The 26,629-nt window shown below is 38.3% G+C and overlaps 1 protein-coding gene across 2 annotated transcripts in view; it reads right to left on the bottom strand.

Annotated features, from left to right (window-relative positions):
• The window catches only part of LOC137288093 (tubby-related protein 4-like), a 189,912-nt gene that overhangs the window by 80,539 nt on the left and 82,744 nt on the right, over nucleotides 1-26,629 (bottom strand). For both annotated transcript variants that reach the window (XM_067820470.1, XM_067820471.1), the window contains exons 3-5: nucleotides 8,078-8,242; nucleotides 6,833-7,004; nucleotides 302-412 (exon numbers count right to left, since the gene is read on the bottom strand). In XM_067820470.1, the coding sequence (XP_067676571.1) occupies nucleotides 302-412; nucleotides 6,833-7,004; nucleotides 8,078-8,242 (448 nt within the window). The remainder of the gene's footprint in view (nucleotides 1-301; nucleotides 413-6,832; nucleotides 7,005-8,077; nucleotides 8,243-26,629) is intronic.

Raw genomic sequence — 26,629 nt, 5'->3', positions numbered from 1 at the left:
ATTTCTCTCTACATTCTGGTTACGTAAGACAGATATTTGAGAGCATTCAACGTATTGAATATATACTACTTCCTGAAAGTACACCTGGAAAATATTCAGTGCTGATCTCATGATCAGGTGTACATTTAATCAATATATGCCGAGTTGGCAAAAATCCCTGATTGACACACTAACCAAAAACAGATTCAACTGAACTATTGAAGCATGACTATGGTGAAAGTCAGTGATTCCCTCATGGGTTGTTACTGCAAGAATGAAATCAGATGAGTATTGGAACCCATGAAGCGTAATATTGACAAACCTGTTAATGTTGTGTACACAATGCGAGGACACACGTCATCATAGCCAGAGAGCAGGAAGATGTCCCCATACTTGAAACATACTGCTAGTGTGTGGGTCTTGGAGATTCCATCTGCAATGGCACAGTCAACATTACATATAGGATGTCCTCTAATAGATCTTCATATGTCAATTAATGAGTACACATTGTAACATGAGCTAAGTATGGGTTGGGATTATGGTGGGCAAGATCTTTGTTTACAACAGTACATTTTCTAATAATCTGAGGAATTATAAAAAATAACTGTCCACAGCAACATGACAGCTGTATCAAGGTCCTCATTGATATTATAGTTACCTTCCTATCGTAAGTTCCTTCCGGAATGCAGTATTACATGCGCATAAGTCCATCAAGCAATCACGAATATTGCAGTTACCGAGTCATCACAAAGATATCAAGTAGTAGGACAGCTGTATCAGTGTCATCACACAGACATCAGCAATATTACAGCTGTATCACAGTGTCACAATGCACAGATATCAGTAATATCACAGTGTCATCAAAGTGTCATCACACAGCATCAGCTATATCACAGCTGGATTAGAGTCATTGCACAGACATCAGCAATATTACAGCTGTACATAGTGTAATCACTGTGTCCTTGCACAGACATCAGCTTTATCACAGCTGTATCATACTGTCATCACAGTGTCATTGCACAGACATCAGTTAAGTCACACATGTATCAAAGTGTCATCACAGTGCCCCTGCACAGGCATCAGCAAAATCACAGCTGTAACATAGTGTCATCAAACAGACATCAGCCAGTGTAACAGCAGCATCAGCGTCATCACAAACATCAGCTTTATCACAGCTGTATCATACTGTCATCACAGTGTCATTGCACAGACATCAGTTAAGTCACACATGTATCATAGTGTCATCACAGTGCCCCTACACAGGCATCAGCAATATCACAGCTGTAACATAGTGTCATCAAACAGACTTCAGCCAGTGTAACAGCAGCATCAGCGTCATCACAAACATCAGCTTTATCACAGCTGTATCATACTGTCATCACAGTGTCATTGCACAGACATCAGTTAAGTCACACATGTATCATAGTGTCATCACAGTGCCCCTACACAGGCATCAGCAATATCACAGCTGTAACATAGTGTCATCAAACAGACTTCAGCCAGTGTAACAGCAGCATCAGCGTCATCACAAACATCAGCAATATCACAGCTGTAACATAGTGTCATCAAACAGACTTCAGCTTGGTGACTGAAGTGCACTTCCCATGTAACACAGTACAATGGGGACTGACATGCACTTCCCATGTAACACAGTACAATGGGGACTGACATGCACTTCCCATGTAACACAGTACAATGGGGACTGAAGTGCACTTCCCATGTAACACAGTACAATGGGGACTGACATGCACTTCCCATGTAACACAGTACAATGGGGACTGAAGTGCACTTCCCATGTAACACAGTACAATGGGGACTGACATGCACTTCCTATATAATGCAGTACAAACGGGACTGAAGTGCACTTCCCATGTAACACAGTACAATGGGGACTGACATGCACTTCCTATATAATGCAGTACAAACGGGACTGAAGTGCACTTCCCATGTAACACAGTACAATGGGGACTGACATGCACTTCCTATGTAACACAGTACAATGGGGACTGACATGCACTTCCCATGTAACACAGTACAATGGGGACTGACATGCACTTCCTATATAATGCAGTACAAACGGGACTGAAGTGCACTTCCCATGTAACACAGTACAATGGGGACTGACATGCACTTCCTATATAATGCAGTACAAACGGGACTGAAGTGCACTTCCCATGTAACACAGTACAATGGGGACTGACATGCACTTCCCATGTAACACAGTACAATGGGGACTGACATGCACTTCCCATGTAACACAGTACAATGGGGACTGAAGTGCACTTCCCATGTAACACAGTACAATGGGGACTGAAGTGCACTTCCCATGTAACACAGTACAAACGGGACTGAAGTGCACTTCCTATATAACACAGTACAAATGGGACTGAAGTGCACTTCCCATGTAACACAGTACAATGGTGACTGACATGCACTTCCCATGTAACACAGTACAATGGGGACTGACATGCACTTCCCATGTAACACAGTACAATGGGGACTGACATGCACTTCCTATATAATGCAGTACAAACGGGACTGAAGTGCACTTCCCATGTAACACAGTACAATGGGGACTGACATGCACTTCCTATGTAACACAGTACAATGGGGACTGACATGCACTTCCTATATAATGCAGTACAAACGGGACTGAAGTGCACTTCCCATGTAACACAGTACAATGGGGACTGACATGCACTTCCTATATAATGCAGTACAAACGGGACTGAAGTGCACTTCCCATGTAACACAGTACAATGGGGACTGACATGCACTTCCCATGTAACACAGTACAATGGGGACTGACATGCACTTCCCATGTAACACAGTACAATGGGGACTGAAGTGCACTTCCCATGTAACACAGTACAAACGGGACTGAAGTGCACTTCCTATATAACACAGTACAATGGGGACTGAAGTGCACTTCCCATGTAACACAGTACAATGGGGACTGAAGTGCACTTCCTATATAACACAGTACAATGGGGACTGACATGCACTTCCTATATAACGCAGTACAATGGGGACTGACATGCACTTCCTATATAACACAGTACAATGGGGACTGACATGCACTTCCTATATAACACAGTACAATGGGGACTGAAGTGCACTTCCCATGTAACACAGTACAATGGGGACTGACATGCACTTCCCATGTAACACAGTACAATGGGGACTGACATGCACTTCCCATGTAACACAGTACAATGGGGACTGAAGTGCACTTCCCATGTAACACAGTACAAACGGGACTGAAGTGCACTTCCTATATAACACAGTACAATGGGGACTGAAGTGCACTTCCTATATAACACAGTACAAACGGGACTGAAGTGCACTTCCTATATAACACAGTACAATGGGGACTGACATGCACTTCCTATATAACGCAGTACAATGGGGACTGACATGCACTTCCTATATAACACAGTACAATGGGGACTGAAGTGCACTTCCCATGTAACACAGTACAATGGGGACTGACATGCACTTCCCATGTAACACAGTACAATGGGGACTGACATGCACTTCCCATGTAACACAGTACAATGGGGACTGAAGTGCACTTCCCATGTAACACAGTACAAACGGGACTGAAGTGCACTTCCTATATAACACAGTACAATGGGGACTGAAGTGCACTTCCCATGTAACACAGTACAAACGGGACTGAAGTGCACTTCCTATATAATGCAGTACAAACGGGACTGAAGTGCACTTCCCATGTAACACAGTACAATGGGGACTGACATGCACTTCCCATGTAACACAGTACAATGGGGACTGACATGCACTTCCCATGTAACACAGTACAATGGGGACTGAAGTGCACTTCCCATGTAACACAGTACAATGGGGACTGAAGTGCACTTCCCATGTAACACAGTACAAACGGGACTGAAGTGCACTTCCTATATAACACAGTACAAACGGGACTGAAGTGCACTTCCCATGTAACACAGTACAATGGGGACTGACATGCACTTCCCATGTAACACAGTACAATGGGGACTGAAGTGCACTTCCTATATAACACAGTACAAATGGGACTGAAGTGCACTTCCCATGTAACACAGTACAATGGGGACTGACATGCACTTCCCATGTAACACAGTACAATGGGGACTGACATGCACTTCCTATATAATGCAGTACAAATGGAACAAGTTAACAACTAGACACAAGTAATTGTGAAAAATCTTCCGTGAAATATATTGACTTTTCCTCATCAAGCTTCATCCAAATTATTGATTCGAAGCAGTGCTTGTACAAACAAAACTCACTAAAGCTTTACTTCCAAACAAATATATACAAGTCATCCTCCAGAGAACACATGTACACAATGTCCATGGGATTGTTTGACAACAGGTTATTACAGCATTGGTGTGTATTCACAATTTCTACACAGATGAACCCCCTGTCTGTATATCACAAATCTGATTTCATGCTCAACTATCAAATTAGCTTTCTCTTGCTCACTGTTTTTCATGACATCAATAAAATCGAATCGTAAAACAATTCTCCATTACAGCATGTGTGTGCTATTCCTTTAATCACATAATTCCACTTCCTTAACATCCGAAGGAAATGATGGAACCAAAATAAGAATTTATGATATCTGTATGTCTTTATTTCTAATTTAGGTTTTGTCTGCATAAAGACTGAGTAAATAATTCAGGTTGACTTGACAAACCAGTGATTCAAGTTATGAGTGATGTCCCATACTAGCAGTATGCAAAAACATGCAATAATTGGTCAGATCATCTGAGTCAGAGCATTAAACTTTTTTGGGGACAGGTCATTTGTAAAGATCCGCTTAAGTCTTCAGTAACCCATGCTTGTTGTAAGAGGCAATAAACAGGATCAGGTGAGCAGGCCTGCTGACTTGGTGGATACATGTCATTGTATCCCAGCTGTGTAGCATGCTCATTATGTCAATCACTGGATTGACCATTTTAGACCATCACCATTTAGCATGAATATTGCTGAGTGTGGTGCTAATGGACACCTTAGGACAAGAAGAGTGTATTTGGGACAAGTTTTAACAACATGAGATAGAAACATTGATACATCTCTACAGCCTGAGTCTTCTGAAATTAGCCTGCTGTTACCATGACAACTGTTAATAAAAGAATTTCCTTAGTGGCACCAAAGGATCAAGCAAACCATCCTTACATGCCAACACTAACAATCAGTTATCACTCAATGGAACCATCCCAATCGAGTTTCCAGGCAGTGCTTAAAGATAGAAATTAAGGTAGGTTCTGGGGTCCTTTAGGTTTGCCCTACCAGTATTGGAAGCAAAGTCTCAAGCAATTGAACATCACCACTTTGAAGACGTTCTTGTGACTTCCATTCTTAATATTGGTAATATTTCACCATATAATGGCAGGCAATAAAGAATATAGTTTGGACAAGGAAACTAAATGAATGGCATCATGGACAACCTCTGAACCTGCAGTCAGCAAGTCTGACCATCAGTAACCTTAGTGCAATGATAAAGAATGGGAGTTAGGGTTAACCTTAGTAAAGGTTGCTTTGTGAAAGAAGCCCCTGGTCCATTCAGTCATCTCTTATGAGATTGGGATGATGAAGACCAATTTCCGACACAGATCTTCACAGGCGTGTTAATTTTGAATACTTTAGGTACAAGGTACTGGACCATCAGTACAGCCAACTGGTATATATCAATTGACCTATACCACTCACTCACAAACCAGACAGCCTGTCAACCCAAGAGAGCAACATAACGTCACGGTAATGAGGAAATGATGAGGTGTGTCTTACAGCAGGGCTTGATTCCTACTTGATCAAAATGCCTGCTAGTCCACCATGCAGACAGACACTGAGTCACATACACAGTTACAGAGCTGGTAGCGTAATCTGCTGAATCTATGCATGGAGCCTATTGACTGGAGTGGATCCAAGTCTGGTTGACAATATGGCTAATGCATGCAATAATTTTGCAGCACACTAAAACCTCTCTTTAGCCAAAACTATAATTACTAAGCTTATGTTTTAGTTGTTGAAAAGTTTACTCATCTAGCTGAAGGCCTTGGTTTGATTCCCCACATGCATACTATTTGTGAAAGTCTATTTCTGAGTCCTCTGCTATCATACTGCTGGAACACTGCTTAAGTGGCACTAACGCTACTTCCACTTAAACAGCAAGGCGCTGCTCTTGTTACAAGAATTTTGTGCCTCTCTAACATCTTCTCAGGTAGTTATGGTATTATTTATTTGTCTGGGTTAGGAAATCCTTTTGACAAATCTACTTTATATGTACAATATTTCAGAAGCATCATCCTTGTCACTGAACTGAACTGTTAAACTAACAACCTGAAATGTGAGAATAAGGGAAAGAAAAGATCCACTGTCAGACAACATTGAGGCAAAAACAATTCCATAACAATATCCTGAGCGACACTGAGGCAAAAACATAACAATATCCTGAGGATACATTTTGAAAATTGAAAAAAATGCCAGCAATTTAACAGAAAGTGAGGTCCATTTACAGATGCTAGACATTTCCTTGTCTGGATCAGTGACTTAGACTTTAATTTTAGCAACATAGATTAGATAATAGTCATTAAAAGCTTGTTTTGTAATGTTGATTTGGAGGCTGGATTAAAAACCCAAGGATGACAATTTTCACGTCTTGTAAGCAGGCAGTTCAGCACAGTAACACATAGGAAACTAACCAAATGTAAATTAGGTGCATTAATTTTTCTTTTTTTTTTTTTTTTTTGGGAGGGGGTACAAATGCAGTTTAAAAGTGATTCTGACAGAAGGAGGCATTGATAATATTACAACCTATTTACATAAAATCTGGTAAAACTCTCACCCTCTGTGTTTCTTGTAGAGTCTTCAGAACTTTCAGCTTCCTCCATGTTAAATCTCTCACATGACCAAGCCATAGAAGAAATTTCCATCCCATCATGTACTGTCACTTGGGATATCATCGCACCAGTTGAGCTCATCACTATGATCTGGCCATCAGTGGTCCCAAACATTACCTGAAAATGGAGGATGCACAATTAGAATATATCTCATCACAGAAGAAGAAGAATTGTGAGCACAAGTTATTGTGACTTGGAGGAGTTTGTCTATTACCAACTGGCACATTAAATCCCAGAGAAGAGCCACAGAGAAACATATTTACATTGCTTCCTCCATCTTTATTTCATGGACTAGCATAAATCCTTGAAAAGATGACTTCCATGATAACATGATTAGTCCAATGATCCTCTGCCTTTTGACATATGCCTCCATTAAATGTAAACATAAAAGAGTTTTCCTACAAAATGTCCAAATGGCACTTTGTATCCATTAAAAACATCATCACTCAAAGACTATTGCCATGTCTCGTGTTCTACTACACTCATCATGATATAATATATGAGCCAAAACTTGTGATCATCAAGAGACCAGACTCACATGATTCAATAAACTTGAGTTACTTTCTGCGCATCAAAAGACACCATCAACACGATTTAATACACTTCTGATCAAGTGGGGGCCAAATGTGCCTCATGATGTCATATGCCAGCCGTACCCTCTGATAACTAGGAGGCCAAACATACCTCATGACAACATACCCTAACCCTATCTTCCGATCATCTCGAGTCCAATGCCCTTCATGACATGATACCCCAACCTTTCCCTCTGATCATCTGGTGTCCAATGCCTTTCATGACATGATACCCCAACCTTTCCCTCTGATCATCTGGAGTCCAATGCCTTTCATGACATGATACCCCAAACTTTCACTCTGATCATCTGGTGTCCAAATGCCCCTCATGATGTGATACCCTAGCCCTTGCCTCGGATCATCAGGAGGTGAAATGCCCTCATGACGTGACATCCTAACCCTTCCTTCTGATCATCTGGAACCTAAACGCACTTCATGATGTGATACCCCAACTCTTCCTTCTGATCATCTGAAGGTCAAAAGCACCTCGTGACAAGATACCCCAACTCTACCGTCTGATTATCTGAAGGTCGAAAGCACCTCGTGACAAGATACCCCAACTCTACCGTCTGATTATCTGGAGGCCAAAAATACTCATGATGTGATACCCCAACCTACCTTCTGATCATCAGGTGACCAGACACCGCATGATATTGAGGTGTTGTCCAGGTTCAGCATGGACGACCAGTACCGTTGTCCTGCAACTGATCCCACCAACACAAAGCCATCCCGGTAACAGATCAGAGCCATCCGCCCATCATGAGACCAGGCAAAATCAGTCACCTGCAAAACAGAAGGCAAGTATTGCTGAAACTCATGGTCAAGTAAAGGAGAGATAAGTTCAATCCAGTTGCCACTCATAGAAATGTTTTGGTTGACTTTTATCGCCTTGGTCAACAATATACAGTTTTATCACAGCCACCTTTGAATATGGTATAATGCCACTTTTGCAACTATTCCTGCATGACCATAGATGGGGACACCAAAAAAGGGCTTCATACAAGTTTTAATGTGATCAATTTCTATCACATTAACATCTGGACATCCTGCCCTGTTGTAACCCAATTACATTAAAAATAGTAAAGTCCTTCCATTAAAAATTATCATTTAACATTTCGAAAGATTACTGTTACACAATGAATGGAGACTGTATCATGTTACATCAACAGTCCTCATTGCATTGCCCTTCTTACAGGTTAGAGCGTTTGCCTGGAATGTGGAAGTTCGATCCCCGGCCACATCATCCCAAAAGATGTTAAAATGTAGTACTTGTTATTCCCCGCCTGGCACAGGACATTAATGGGTACAACAAGGACTGGTTGGATCAGTCAGTATAATGTGTCTGAGTGTGGTATACATGCTTAACTGCGTCATGTTATCTCAGAGAGCTAGCACTCTAAAACCAGCTTAAGTTTGTGCTAGCACAAGCAGCTGCACAGACAATATAAGATATTAAATTCTGTATTATAATTTCCATAATATGGCATTTACAAAGGTCATACTATTAGTTACATGGTGTTTTGAAAGGATGTACAGGACTGTAAAATCCTTGTAATTCCATAATTTCCAGAGACACAAGATTCTTACAGTCCTTTATGCCCTTTCAAAACACTGTGTGAAGAATTTATTATTCTTAAGATCTTTATATTTAGCTTATCATTAACAACATTCAACCTTTGGTAGAATGAGAGGCAAAATGTTTCACCATGAACAGTCATAAAGCGAGTGTATGATAATGATCCAGTTTGTGGTTTTGTTAAACAGCAAGTAAAACAGAGTAACATTTTATATTTGGGGGATAAACTTATTGATGCAAACAAATGAGAAATTATGGCAACAACTTTATTACTCTGTTTACACTCAAAACATCAACTCAAACAATCCGAAGTAATTAGCCGTTCGGCAGCCACAGTCCATCTAAAGCTAAGGTCACTGTAAATGGAAGTCTACAGGTAATCTGTCCAAAACTGCAGTCGGGTTTGCAGTGAATGAATGAGTGTGGTTTCATGCCGCTTTTAGCAATTTACTCCAGAAATGAGCTTCACACATTGTACCCAAGTGGGAAATCGAACCTGGGTCTTTGGCGTGATGAGGTGATGAACAAACACTTTAACCACTAGTTGACAAAATGGATAACAAAATCCTTTCTGTAACATGTTCTGACCATGTGTTTAGTGTTAATATATCATGACAATGACCAGTGACCACATTAATGTCATATTATTGATCACATTATTGTCAGATTATTGATCACATTGTCATTTATCAACTACATTATTGTCATATTATCATTTATCTCAACCACATTATTGTCATTATCAACCATCTGTTCATATTATGAACCACCTTATTGTCATTGTTGACCACATTATTGTCATATTATCAACCACATTATTGTCATATTATCAACCACATTGTTATATTATCAACCAAATTATTGTCATGTTATTGATCACATTGTTGCCATATCTACGACATTATTACTATAGTATCTACCATATTATTGTCATACTATTAACCATTGTACTGTAATATTCTTGCCACATTATTGCTATATCATTCACATTACTGCTATAGTATCGACCACATTATTGTCATATCATCGACCACATTATTGTCATATTACATATTACATGCACAGAAGCATTCACTATTATCCTGTCTGGCTAAGATAGACGCCATTTTGCTTATTTTGCTTTAATAAATAATAAATAAATTAAGAAAAAACACTCCTCTTGAAACAGCTCATGAATACTGTGTTCTTCTTTTCAAGCAATGACTTGAATTCCTGAAGGGATACAGCCTGATTCACCGAATACGTGAGTGAATCACAACAGCCCTAATCTGTAGCATGGCATTTACCGTGGGGATGTTAGACAAGCAGATTTGATACCACATATCCATAACCAAGAAATCAATGGGGTTGCCATGAAGCTCTACATTCAAATGTCAAATGTACACTGGCTCTGCTTACACTGATATGGCCATGGAAACAACATTTCATTGTTGACAAAAGCACAAACTCAAAGTCTAATGAAGTTACCTATTATCTAAAACCCTGAGGTCCTCAATCTAAACATGTCAATGAAAGGGTAACTTCGAAAGGAAAAGTATGGCAAATATAACTGAAAGTGGAGATCTCTTCAAAATCTGATGTATTTTGCACAATCATTAATCATTCAAAAGTATAATTTACTGAATGATATCAAACTTTAAAAGAAATATGATGTTTTCCGAAGGCAAACATTTTGTACAAATGTTGTTTAAGATGTGTGTGGTACTCATTGAGTAGTCTCATGTCTGGGAGGTGAAAACAACAAACAATATTATTTTGAATGATTATACTGCTGATTTAATCATCAAGTGGTAGAGGACTTCTTTAAGTGGTGTTTTAGAAGTTTGTATGAGGATGAGGACTTTTATGGATATAGAACTTCTGGTTTATCCAAAATGAAACAGCTGAATCTTTAACTCAACTGCATTTTCGAAATATAGAAACCCAAACACCTTATATAATCTATCCACAAAATTCAAATAGTGTCCTATAGTTAGAGGTTTGTGCTGATTTCAGTTCATTCTGTGAAATGCATTTTCTCAAATTTGAGTAAAATTTCAGACTTAAGTCAAGATTAAAGTTTGTTTCGGGGAATCGGACCCTGATAATGTCAGTCACGTCTTACATAAGCATTAGTTACTGAAAACCAAATCTAATCTTGATGTTCAGGGGTATCCAGCTTTATGTCAAGTATGCTTGTAATACTCACTGGCATTGGTATGGATATGAGCCAACGAGTGTGTAAAACATCAAGATTACAACCTCACTGTCACTCTTCCCTAGTCAAAGCTGTTGTCACCATTCTATATCCAATACTTTCCACATTCATCACCCTAATAGACATCTTTCCTGAAAACTGAGGCAGTGGGGTAACCTTGTGGTTAAGCATCTGCTCATTATGCTGAAGTCAATTCGGGTTCAATTCCCCACATGGATACACTATGTGAAGTCCATTTCTGTTGTTCCCCGCAATAATATTGCTGGAGTAATGCTAAGAACAGCCTAAAACTAAACTCACTCACGCCTGGAAGCCAGGGATCAATTCAATCTGGATTCCTCATTATGCTTATTCATTGAAGAAATCTTTTGTGATTAACAAATATTGCACAAAATAATTTTAGCTTTTCAAACAAGCTGAAAAGGGCAAAAATATAACTTTGTGACATGCATGTCAGATGTACTGTGGAAAGAATCGTGAAGAATGGCTTTGGCCAACACAACTAATCTCAACATACAATATATATACATCCAATCCAATGGATGTCAGCCATTCACATGTTTCAACATATTGGTTGGCGCTGACTTCAGAAGAGAAATGGTTATATGACGATGAAGGGGACAGTTATTATTGCTTCTTTGACATTTACCATGGAGAAAAAGGAACAGCATTAACGTTTTCTCCAATGTCTCAGCCATTAATATAATGAATCACTAACTGTGCCTCACTATATTCAGGCTTTTTTTTCTTAAATGCTTAAAAAGCAGAACATCATTTATTATCTTTAGGAGATAATAAAGAAAATAAGATGAGTTGTTATTCAAAATTATACTCTGGAGACATATAAACTGCCTAATTAAGTATGAATTGTCGCTAATCTCATTTGCTTCAGAAAATGTACTTGTACCAATGAATTGCTCATTTTAAAGCCCCAAATAAATAGTTGTGAGGGAAATACCAACAACTGCAAGAATATTGTTGATCATTTCCAGTCAAAAGAAATACAATGACACTTCGATGAGAAAAAAGTATTAAACATGTGACAAAGTGTCTTATTTTGCAAACATAATTCACCAAAAGGGAGAAAATATTTATTTTTGCATGCTCATCTTGTTGGAAATTTAGTAATTTACAACAAAGTGCACAAATGAATGAAGCTTGTGAGATATTGATTTGGTGTTACTCACAGCAGCCACAAGATAAATTAAATTAAAGAAAAATAACCTTCTAACAATTGCTGTGATAATTCAATAACTGCAGACAGGATCTCAAGCATAGCATGTATGTGACCCTGACACTTCTGTCATCCATCTATAATGAATGGTCATGATAGGGGTAAAGGTCATGAATGCACCTCACTCCAAGAATGACTCCATAATTTATAAAACACGTGCAGCATCTGCATCTTTTTCTACCTTTCCACCACACAATCAAAGTGTGGGTCAATAGACATGTTACCTCACAATGAATCACCTTTTTGTGTTTGTCAATACCAGGTCCATTTTAACATTGATCAAACTGTTTTTGTTATTTTTCAGTCGATTTTAATGGCTATTCTGTCGATTTTAATGCTTTCCATTATGTAATGTGAAACACTTTGAAAGATTCTTCAAGATGCTGACAACATTGAGGTAACTTTATCTGAAGATTCCTTCCATACCTAAAAAAACCCCAATATCATGCGAATGAAAGAATTGAGAATCTTTCTTTAGGGAAATGACATATTAACTTAAGTCTTATGAATACAGAAATGGTGCTCCTTATTTTACAATGTTTTTCACTGTGCTTCCTATAAGTGGTATCTATCAAATCACTGACAGTCCTGGGAAAGACACTGATCATGATTATGACTAGTGATGAGTGACATATGAGATCTCTTCCAGATGTCTGAATCTCTCCAAGTCAGCATATGAACAAGTTTCCAATGTCCACTGCTCAAGGCGGTTGCTGTAAAACAATTCCTAGAAGACCTCATCATCTCACACTAGCCATACTGCATGACTACATCTCACGTATCTAAGACTTCCACATGCTTTACTAGGCATGTACTGGGCATGCACATCATTCATAACTAATATACAGCAAAGGGCTGTCTTCTATCTTGCACAGGTCTCCCATAAACTATGAAATGAAAACAAAATCACCATAGGTCTTGACATTCAGTGATGTCTTACCTGATTTGATACTAAGAAAGAAAACTCTCACGACTCTCCAGTGCATCTGTGCACTGCCAGCAAACTTAAAGCATGATACACAATTAATTTGTTTTAGCATTGGATCATATTTTGATGCTGCACCAATATTTTATACAAAACGTTTTTATCAAAAGGTAATGCAACACATTTTTCTCTTGCAATTTTGGCATAATGAACATCAAATATGACTAAACTTAGTGAGCATGGATGCTTGGCTGATTCTCCAGTAATCAAACTATTTTAAGACTGGTGAGCTATGGTATGAGCTTTATGTCTGAAATGTAGCATCATAACCACAATAGTAAGATATGTATCATATCGTGAGGCAGCTGTATTAAGACGCTGCAACAACCAACTACACATCTTGTAAAACTCAACCTAAGCTCAATAAAACACAGCTTTCCTTTCATGAGTCAAACAACATACCAAATTTACAAAATATACAAGAACAAAATCATTCTAGCATGAAAACAAATGGGTAGTTGCACATTTTTCCTAAATCAAAAATACATTTTTATTGACTACAAAGACTGAGAGGCCAGCCAGTAAAGCTGGAGGTCTGTGCTTCGAGGCTATAATCGGGCTCGGTGCTCCAGCTCAGGCATTTACTTCCAACTGATCCATCAACTCTTCCAACATCACTTACCATCATTCACGTCCTCCATTGCTATCTCGAGAAAAGTTGTGTGCAAACAGATAATATCAGAGCCAGCTGAAGCACCCAATCTCAATTACATAATGATGGGTAGTTGGGAATGTGGGAGTTAAACTCAGCTATATTTCATTTTGCAGCTCATGCTTCACTCCTTGACAAAAGCCAGAGATCCGTTTTCAGACATTCATATACACAACACAGGATTAACAACATATATTTCCCTGCTCTAATACAAGTAATGATAACAGATACCTGGTAAGGACAAAAATGTCTATAATCTCCACATAGCTTGTATAGAGTATAGATTCAAGCTGAATAATACATGCTGAGCTACCAAGGTAAATTCAATCTATGAAATTGCTCAAAGCATGCCATTATGGCTTTACAAAATGGCAACCTGTCAAAAAGCTACACAATATTTTTTCTCTCATTTTCATTATATTTAGAAATCCAATTTCCAAGTTTTAATAAAAAAGGAGAGATAGAACAGTGATTTGATCCTATTTGTATTCTCAAGACAGTTTGTGGTGGAAAAACTCCACACGATTTCAAGAAGAGACGTCATATTTTTTAACACTGACTGAAAAATGACACTGAATAATGTGAAAATATGACAAAGAAATAACACTGACTGAATTTCTCAGTGAGCACATACATGAAAGCGTGGCCTTGTAATGATGAGCTTACAGATATCTCTGGGAACTATTATCTTAATATTTTTATAACATTGATGTAAGGATGAAAAGAAAAGCAATATTTCTGATACACCTCTAGTGTTTGGATGTTTGAATGTGCCTGAGCGGCTTATGTACAGCAGTATTGTAGATCTGATAAGCTGAACAAAATCCCATTTCAAACAAATCTTTTTCAGGCCAATTTCTTTAGTCGATGATTTATACATGAATACCTTCTTTACAGATCTTTTCATCAGCTCTCTTGAGAATAAAGGAAGATAGCTCGGGAATTCATTACAATTTGGCAAGTTTTGTGTGTTCTCAACTGCTGCATGAGGCAAGAGTGGTGCATGTTGCCATTATGTGGCAACCTTGTACGCAATTCTCAAAAAAGTAAGTGTAGTGGTTAAAGCGTTTGCTTGTCATGCTAAAGTTCAATTCCCCACATGGACACAATGAGTGGAGCCCCTTTCTGGTGTCCCCTGTCGTGACATTGCTGGAATTCTCTTAAAAGTGGTGTAAAACTGAACTCTCTCGCTCACTCAATAAAGTACATTTCTGAGTTGTGTAATTTGAATTTTATTTATGTCTTCCTGACCACCACCTGTGTCTGTGTGCTGTAGAGTGCAAGTGTGTGTTGTAGTGTGTGATCATGCAAGCGAATGTTTGCTTGTGTATGTGCTTAAATTGAGAAGGAGCCCCTGTGAGGCAGGAGTTTCAGCCTGAACCTAAAAAAGCCTTGACTTGCTTCATTAAAGGAATTGTCCTTAAATATTATGGTGCATATTCTACTACTGGTCTGGCCTAATGTTAGTTTTGTTGTGCTCACCCACTGAGAAATAATGCAGTAGTTTATCATGGATTTCCCACACAACAGGGAACACCTAAATTGCCTACCAACAACTTGTTCTTGTTCGATGTTTAAGACCAGGCAGAGTAACAACAAGTGTCAACTTATGACACCTTTTAGAACAAAGCTCTCCTGCTGAAAGTCAGATGCTCTATCCATCAGATAGTTAGCGAGTGAGTGAGTGAGTGAGTGAGTTTAGTTTTACGCCACATTCAGCAATATTCCAGTTATATGGCGGCGGTCTGTAAATAATCGAGTCTGGACCAGACAATCCAGTGACCAACAGCATGAGCATCGATCTGTGCAATTGGCAACCAATGACGTGTCAACCAAGTCAGCGAGCCTGACCACCCGATCCCGTTAGTCACCTCTTACGACAAGCACAGTCGCCTTTTATGGTGAGCATGGGTTGCTGAAGGCCTGTTCTACCCCGGAACCTTCAAGGGTCTTTCCATTAGACAACTAAAGGAGGTAGCAGTATAAAAGAAGAGTGACTGAGTATAGTTTTACAATGCTTTTAGCAATATTCCAAAAATATCATCCGAGGGGACACCAGAAAACGTTTTCCACACATAATACCCATGTGGGGAATCAAATCTGGGTCTTTGGCACTATACAAGAACAGATGGACCTACAATGTTGATGTGTTTGAGCACAGGCTGGGAAGGGATACTGAATGATGATGGTCAAACTGTTAACCAAAGAATGCAACACAAAACAACCCATGTCAGACTGTATAAGTTTTCAAGAACCCAAAGAATAATTATAAAGTATTTTATCTTGATTTCATCACATATCCTCAACCTGTATCTTTGGTCATGAACCAAACCATAATAAACATGTTTTTCCTGATAAGTCTATATACTACAATACCCACAACAAAACATATATCCACCAAATAGTTATTCATCAAAACAAGAATTATGTAAGCCAGATATACACCTGAAGATCAAGGTTATAATAGGTCTTCACCAATGCTTGACAAAAGAGGTGACCAACGGGATCGCTGGTAAGGTTCTTTGACTTGATTAACACATAACATGGTATGCCTGTTGTGCAGATAGATGCTCATGATGTTGATCATTGGACTGTCTGGTTCAGACGTGATTACATACTTCAGTATAGCTGCATGCAGCGTAAAACAACAAACAACTGAACCAGAAATGGGATCACGTGACCATTACCTAAGAACGCATTATTCTCAGAATGTCAGCCATATCCTGAACAGACACAATTCATTCAATATAAAACAGAAAAAATCCTTTCCTTTTTCATAAGAACTCTCTTGTACAAATTAAACTATATGATTTCAACCACATCATGTTTATAAATTACTATCAAACACACGACACCAGGTGTTCAAGCCTTACACAGCCACTCCAGACAATTGCATCATCCATCATAACTAACTTCAGAAAATTGGCAGACTAAGGTTCTGCTCAGACAATAGCCAAAGAAACCCAATCTATACAATTACATTTATGTCAGAGAAGGAAGAACTACATTACTACAACCACCATCTTGGAAATATGGTCTAAAGGCCTTTTGTACACTCCTCAATGCCATAAACTACTCCATATAACTTGCAATTAAAACAAACTAACTCAATATACACAGGATTCAGAGCTTATGTGCATCTCTAGTTTGTTGTGTTGTAAAAGTCTTATTTGTGGTGCAATTCAATCTTCATGTGAGATGTCATCAAATCTAACCAACATCTATGCTAAGACACTAGTGGCATCAACAAAAGCAGTTTGTGCCTTTCTTGTCACATGTTTTAATTCACCAATTTAGCCCTTGGACACAGTTCTCAACTATCCGTAGCCATTTTCATCATAAGGTTTCCAACACTGTAGTTTATACAGAATTTAATGTTTTGATTATTCAATTTCAGTTAGAAATTCCAGGATGGAATGACATGAGGGAGAGGCATGTTTTGATTCATAATAATCCAATATAAGGAAGAATCTGGTGTCTTAATGGAAGATTTTGAAATCAAGTTTTATTTAAGAACAATTCATAGTGACAAAATGTTATCACATGAAGACCCCATTTTTGTTTGTTGTCTGAACTTAATATCACAGCTATAGCATATCAGTCCACAGATAATTGATCCTGTACCATGTAATCCAGTGTAATCCAACCAAACAGCATGCATGCACCTGTTACAAAAGTCTGACTACCTGACAAACCAGTGACATGTTATGAAAGAATAGGTTGCAGAAGACCAATTCTAAATATAAACATGATTTTCAAAGGGGACAAGTAAACTGGAACACACTTAACAAATACACTTTCTATGAACATTTATGCTTCCACTCTCAAACATTTTCTCCTTGCCAGCACACACAAATCCTAACTGACAAACCTAAACCTCAACAGGATGGCACTGTTGCATACCTGAATCCAAATACGTTTCTATACTGCCATTCATCTGTGACCATACAAAGAAATATCTACCATGAACAGTACAAAAATAGCGATAAAATTGGTGTCTTATAACATGGTAACATGTCATCAAGAACCTATCTTATCTATGACCCCACTCATTTGGTCACATGAGAACATTACACAGAAGCATCACCATAAGCAAGTCCTCATGAGATGACAGCTACACTTCCTCATACCAACCTAAATGAGATAGTGGCCAATAGAAAGCAGACTTCAAATGAACAGAGAAAGGAACACAATGACTGCTTTTATTAACTTTTAAATTGACGTCTGGATTCATCAGAATCTAGAACACCACCGCTGTAGGTAGAAAAACATGGACAATGTGGCCACAGGGTGACTAATGAGACAATTCAAAGATCCAACCCCATCTTGCCACAACTGATGAAAGACGCCCACCAGTGGCACAAACAGAACCACTACAGCGTAATGAGGCTTGGGTGATGGGAAGCTGCAAGCTCCATGTGATGATGGCGCTCTCATGTTACACTTCCTACAATGCACGTACACATGCTGCTGTCCTGGTGATTAAATCACTCTTGCTGCCGTAGTCTTAGTCAACTTGTGGTCTTCTATCTGGTTGTGCACAGGAAGAGTTCAATAAGGATGGATTCCAGCATGACCAGGGCCATGTCAAATGTACACACTTTGGACTACTGATCAAATTAAGATTGAGATGCATGCAATTACAAGTGTTTGTTAGAATCTCATCACTTCGAGACGCCGAAAATAACCACAAAATAGCTGATACAGCTTGAAGCTGTACTTACTGGAAAGCCTGAACAGAAACATTGGTGGTGTTTAACAACTTGGAAAAGTTACAAAGAGTGAGTGAGTGAGTGAGTGAGTGAGTGAGTGAGTGAGGAGTGAGTGAGTGAGTGAGTGAGTGAGTGAGTGAGTTTCTATGCCACGATATTCCAGCAATATAACATCATGACGTACACCAGAAATGGGCTTCACACATTATATCCATATGAGGAATCAAACCCGGGCCTTTTGCACAGCAAGCCAATCCTTTAACCACAAGGCTACCCCTCTGCGTCAGCCAAACTCCAGTGAATCTGTTTCAGTGGCTACTCATATTAATGTGTTAAGTGGTCGTGAGTGCACACATGTAATTAATTCTGACAAATAAGTGAAAACCCAAAGTCTTAGTATTAATCTGTAAAACTGTTGGCGCATGAATAGGTGGTGAATTGGTTTTAACTTATGACAGAACATACTTGCCACACTGCTGCTGATCACAGTACGGGTGGTTTGATGGTCTTGAGGTTAAAGCGTTCATCCATCCCTCCAAAGAACGGTGTTCAATTTCCAACATGTGCACAATATATGAAGCCCATTTCTGGTGTTCCCTGCCTTGATACTGCTGAAATACTGCTAAAAGCGGCATAAAACTAAACTCACTCTGATCACAGTACAAACGTTTTCTTGATTCTCACTCATTGCAGTACATACTTGCTTCATACACTTTAGTATATCTTAGTAATATGTGAATATACTCCCATGCGGGGAACTGAACCTTGGTTTCAGCATGATGAGTGAATACTGCAACAGTCATGGTATTCAACCAAAATTCAACCAACAGTCTAAATACATTTCAAACTATTTGGGGGGTTTTCCAGGAAAGACACATTCAAATATTATGTTATTTTTGTCACATGTTATCAAAACAGTTTGGTACAGTTAATCAAAGTGCTCAGATTTTCTTAAATATTGTACTATTTGATAAGTCAAATCATATCTTGATGGATCATAATAAAACACAATAAATAAGACATATCAACGTATTCCATTTACGATAAACAGACCTATTTTTTGTCAACTAAAGTTCATTTTAATGTGTCAAAACCAGTAATCTGACATTGCCTGTTGTAAATATAAGTTGATAAGTTGGTTCACTGCGGATAACATCACATTTTGCTAATATCAATGTATAGGTGGTGAATTACACTGAATGACTTTTTAAATAAAAATTAAGGAATTACAACAAAACAGAAGTCCTGGCCCGCTATGTTCCACAAAGTGATTGTATCACTACAACAGTTAGAAGTGCTAACGCTTGGGAGTTATGATCATGTAACCTGCTTTGAAGAATGAGGGCCAGTCATACAATAAATTCTTGTTATAACAAGACAGTGTAATTTTGTGATTACTCCATTCAGGACGCATTATTTCCAGTTTTACATGCTGTGTGTAAAGATTGTGTTTTGGGAAAAGAACATCAACATTCATTATGGTGTGTATAATGCCCACTCACACTACATATCAAGGTTTTTTGAAAAAAAATATGCACTATACTCACTATACAATACACTGAATCTGATAATCATAGTACATTAGCTAACTGGATAAATCGTATAAAACAAGTTCATTACATCCCCTTCACATAGCAAATCACTGCTTAAGATACAAAAGGTAATATTCTAAATTATCTAATCAAACCAACTCATCAAAATCAATATTTTGTAATATATGCAACATGATGAAAGTAGACAGCTAGCACGTCCAGAAGCTTCTCAAACACCAATGCAAATACAACTAAAGTAATAAATTTATAAATTTCCGAACTTTCAAATTTGTAAGCTACCAAGTTATTCTAAATAGTGTAGTCTTGTGAAGTAATTATTGTGATCCATCAATTATGTGGTTGAGTTGTTGTACAATGTCGCACTCAGTAATACTACTGCATGATGACAGTCTGCAAGTAATTGAGTCTGGACCAGACAATCCAGTGGTTAACAGCATGAAGATCAACCTACACAACAGATTAATGACATGTGTCAACCAAGTCAGAGCGAATGACCACTCGATCCCATTTGTTGCCCCATATGACAGGCATGGGTTGCTGAAGATCAGTTCTAACCCGGATGTTCACAGGTCCCCATTAAATGTGAGGCAACAGAATGATTGAAAGTGTTCCAAAACAGAAACTACTGACCTTTCTACTTCAGCTTTGATGTTGGAATGTTGCATTTACATTTCTCTCTGTAAGAACACCTTTGCCATCAAAGAATATATGGAGGCACTAAATAATCAATGTCTCAAACACATGAGTTTTTATCATGCACACTTTCAGCTTCTTCCTGTTTACCAGGAGTGACAGAACGGTGGCTTCCAGCAAAGAGAAGACTTTTTTCTTCACTTCTCAAACAAACTGAAGTGACGTCAATAAATATTGAGAATACTCTGATGACACAAGGCCAAAGGTAAACAGGTTCACCAAAGGCCTTAATGTCAGTTAAACATTTAGGTAAATTTGTTTAGAGTTTTGAAACACTATCATTGTCACAACACACAAAAGATCAAAAAGCAGTAACCACAGTTCTACGCTTCTCTCAGCCACAGCTTCAAGAAGGAATGAACAAATCAGTCATTGTGCTGCAATTCTGAAAGTTTTAGTCTCCCATCAATGAGAATTGATGGAATTAGAGATGGGAAGATTTGTGCCGGACCTGTCAATGAAGGTCTTTAGACCAATTCTAAGGCTCATTTTTTCACAATAATTTGGCTGATTTGTTGAAAAGTTCTGGTAAAATATTGAGGACAAAACACTTGAGATTTGATCAGTGAATGTCGGTTCATTGGTGCACCAATCCAATGTGACGTTGAATCTCTGAAGATTACACACATTTTGAAGAAATTGGATTCCTCTGGAGGTAGGAAGCATTGAGAGGAATACCAGATCAATATATCTGTTCAGCAAGGAGGAGCAACTTTTTCCTTCACAAAAAGAACCACTGGCAGAGTTAATGGAATTCTCCCAGTGGATCTCAACCAATCTTGCTCCCACCCAGATAGAATAGTGAATACTGACTTGATACAAGCACAATGTCCTAGATTCATTATAGGCATCTATCACAATTCACGACACCATAATGGCACAAGCTTCATCTCCCCGTCCAGACTCCCAGACTTTTCATCCTGCCAAAACACTTGGCAGTTCTTGGCCCCATTATCCCACGTCAGCGTGGTAGAAATTTCAACATGCCAATGTGACATAGTGCTGTCAAATCCAAAACAATGGGATTCAAGTGAAAGGACTGAAGATGACACTGACAGTAATGCACTGGAGGAATCCAATTACCATTTCCGCTGCTGGAGCAACACGGGTCTTAGATGCATCGAATATGACATTTTCCATCAAGATATCCAAATTACAGTTCACAGAGTTGAAGTGACAATCACAGTATCTTGATGTCTGAATCAAACACTTTTAGCTAGAATACACCTATTATATACAGCTTAGCAGCTGTACTATATATCAATAATTCTTAGGAGGGAGTAATTATGTAGCTAGCTGCGTAATGCAAAGCACCAACAGGTTCTGGAGACACAAGGAGAACACCCAAATGCTGAAATCCACACAGACTACAACAGAACCTTCTTAGTCTGGACACTGCAGTTGAAATTTACAATGTTGTAATGAATCTGTACTTGAAACAGATATTCCCTGGATATGTCAGGATATAAGTCATATAACAGTACTGAAATTGGATGGTTAAAATCAGTTATTCCCAGTCAGGATATAACAGTCTAGTATACTGATGATTGAATCAGTTATTAACATGACAGGACATGATATACAAAGGGAAAATTTATGGATGTCAACTTTATTTTCAGGAAGATGATGCCAACTTTTCCATCACACTTTGTTCCTTACTTTTAAATGCCATTCAAAGACAGCATATAACGGTCATAAACAGCAGTGTACTTGGATTTGAATCCCATATGCTGTAAAAGAACGGTATCTTGACAACAGTAAATATATTTTGGTCAGATAAAATAGTAATTATTCACAGTGCTGCAACACTGTAATTTGATCTTATTTTGTGGATGTTCTCAGAAAACATATGTAAGATAGTATGTAATATTGCTGTAGCTAAACAACATTCTTAATCATCGAATCTGACATGAAAGCAACAGCAGCATTGTACTTCAAGGATTACAAGGAGTTACACCTATGCTAACCAATATTTTCAAAATCTATTTCACTTTTTAACAACTGATTGAGTTTCTTAATTAATTACTCCAAATGATGTCTACACAATATAACTATTACACAATTTGATGACACATAAAGCAAGCTATAGGTTGTTTAACTTAGCATAACCTTGATTGTATGGCAGAGTAGATTTGCCAGTATTCCAAATCCTTAAAACTAAACAGTTGCAAGTTTATCGATAACTATGCACATAATCAGTCTTGTTTGTGAAATATCACACATTAGCCTCATTCAAACTTTAAACACAGGCTAATGAAATTCAAATACCAAATCATTTAAAACTAATTATCATCAAATACTGTGTTCCACAGGAGATGTGAGATGAGACAATATCTCCTAGGAGATATGTTTTCACAGCAGATTTTGCTCAATGCCCTGACAATGCTATGATGCCATGAACTTGATGACATCACAATGCTATGACATTGCTGTACTGCAAGTGTACTTAGGGGTGAAACGGTACACTCTCACAATGTTACGGTACATACTGCAGTACAAGGCCTTCAGTTCGGTCCGTTTTGGTTCGGTATATGAGATATGATCATGATGCAGAAAACTGACAAGAGGCAAACTAAAGCTTGCATTGTTTAATAACATGGAAAAATTAACCATAATCTTTGTTATTTTGAAGGAACTAAACTGTCATTACTTAAATTATGTTAAACATATTAAATAAATTAACACAACACATAGAAACTGGATAGTAAATGGCACGTGATCCTTCACACAATCATCGGTACTGTTCGTAACAGCATGCATTGTCACATGTCTAGTTCACATGTCTATAAATAACACCAAATTTCAGGTCAAGTCATCACATTCATAGCTGATCAGTCGTTGAAACATATCGAGGTGTGATATGATGTGTATCAAGTTGATCGTTTTGTTATTTTAGTATGAATGAATTGATGTCGCTCATAATGTTTTCCTAATTGATTGGATTAAAAAATGACACACATTATTCAGTATATCATACTGTAATTACATATGATAAAGACTTAGAAGTCATTCCATCTTAATTCCAATGATCTTAATTCCAATCTGTTGAACATAAATTCAATAAAAAGTATGAAATCTAAGACATGTATACATTTGGACTAGTTACCATACTAAATTAGAGATTTCTAAGACAGATTTATTGAGAACATATGAGAGGAAAGTTTTGCCAAGTCATGTAACGATATTTAGCTGTCAATATTATGTTTTCAGTAAATCCAGTGTTCATGTTCTACTTTGTACTTATTCAGAAAACAAGTGCAGGTATAAGAAAATTAGGAAATTAGTTTTTTTATGCATCAAATGGTTGTTTGTTTTTATTCTAAATTCAGATTCTAAATGTATTCTGCCAGTTGTATTTGGATAAACCCAGTTGGAATTTTATACTTACCATATGTGAGTGAGTGAATGAGTTTAGTTTTATGCAGCACTCAGCAATAATTCCAGCTATATGGCGGCAGTCTGTGAATAATCGAGTCTGGACCAGACAATCCAGTGACCAACAACATGAGCATCGATCTGCGCAATTGGGAACCGATGATATGTGTCAACCAAGTCAGCGACACTGACCACCCGATGCCGTTAGTCGCTTACCATATGTAACAACTCGTCTTGAATGCAAACGATATGTTTTCATATCGTATACAGTTACAGAAGGTATAACACAATTCGACAAATATTTTTATTTGAATAACAGAAAAAGGAACCAAGGCCCTGGTGTCTTGCTGACTTGTTGGAGATCAACATTCATTCAAGGCAATTCAGAAAATAAAATGGCGGTCGTCTAGGAATGCAACAATTTGGACAAAATGATTCAATTACTAGACAGTTAGAAAAGATATAAACAGGTTTATACAAACACATATTCAGTCAAACAGAAGGAAACCAGTATGCAAAATTTTGCAACTGGCCTGATCATTGACCTTATCTGGAAACCCGAGGCAGCTATATCTGACACAGGGTAAAACCACAAACACATTCAGACAGTTTTAACCAAAGCAGAGGCTTTTCATGCTCACATGTATTGAAAATATTGACCCTTCACTTATTCTTGTAATAATTTCAGATGACCATCTTCATGTCCTACAATGTTAAGGATTTTTATAAAAAAACATAATATGCAACATTACCACGAATGATTACTGGTGTCACAAGACATTAACTATTTCATGACCTAGCTACTCCCTCCTCCTCCCTGACAATATGTACCCCTTCCTCCCCCACCCTAGCAATATGTACCCCTCTTCCCCCACCCTAACAATATGTACCCCCCTCCACCGCCTAAACATTATATACCCCCTCCTCCCCCGCCCTAAACAATATGTACCCATCCGCCCCCACCTTAACAATATGTATCCCTCCTACCACACCTTAACAAATATGCACCCCTCCAACCCTGTCCTAACAATATGTACCCCTCTCCCCTAACTTAACAATATGTACCCCTCCTACCACATCCTAACAACATGCACCTTCTCCTACCCCGTCCTATCAATATGTACCCCTCTTTCCCGCACCTTAACAATATGTAACCCCTTCTCCCCTTTTACCAATATGTGCCCCCTCCTCCCCAGCACTAAAAATATGGGTATTATTTTAATGACCCTCCCACTAGAATGTAATTATGTCAAGGTGAATCCACTCTATAACAAGTGACCTATTTGCAACTGTCAAAATACACCAGGCTGCTGCTGCTTCAACCACTGAAGCAGTTATGACAAAATGGCCATCCAGGGACATGTTGGGAAATTTTACAGCTCCTAACAGGGTTGTATAACTGCATGCCATCATTACGAAGGAGCAGGTAATCTCACAAGACAAGGAAAACCTGTGCTTGTAAATTTGACTGGAATGATGTTAGGATCCACAAAATGCCAAACAGCAAACAACATGATGAAAGTCTTTTAACAAAAAAAAGTGAACTTTGAATTGTGATTCTGAAACAGTATCACTTGATGTATCTCCAAATAAAACCAAAAGACATTATCAGAAGAAATGGTTAGGGAAGAGGACAACATGAAACTAACAGTGAGTCAGAGTTTGGAAAGATGGACCAAAGTTGAATCTACCAGCTGCACTCCTTGTCCTGAAGATTTTGGTCTCATTCCATATTGTGATCTTAGACTGTTGTCAGTCTATGTTTAACTATGGATTCAACCCAGCATGGTGCTTGGCCAAGCTCTTTAGAAGAACTGTCCATAAAGCCACAGGGCCATAACTTCAAGAAAACTACTTATGTCAAGCCCAAAGAATATCTGTGCCTGCAAGAGTGTCTCCTTCGAGTGTTTCATTGACCGACTCAAATCTACTAAACATGTTTCAGTTGGGCAACTATTTACTTCCTTCATCATGTGAAATGTTTCACAATCATGTCTGCTTGAGAGATATCACTAGTGAGATCACGCCTCCATGCAATGTTTCGCTTTACTTCATTGTGAGGAGGTTTCCACAAGATAAGAAAACAGAATTCACACATTTTGTAAGCTGAGAGGCAAAGTACAGGCATTAAATGCTGAAGTGAGCACAAAATACAACACAGAATTATGCACAATACTTTCATAAACAGAGAAC

Source organism: Haliotis asinina, chromosome 6 (assembly GCF_037392515.1).
Source record: "Haliotis asinina isolate JCU_RB_2024 chromosome 6, JCU_Hal_asi_v2, whole genome shotgun sequence".
NCBI lineage: Eukaryota > Metazoa > Mollusca > Gastropoda > Lepetellida > Haliotidae > Haliotis > Haliotis asinina.
Note: the sequence above shows the minus strand (reverse complement) of the source record. Positions and strands in the feature narration are given on the sequence as shown.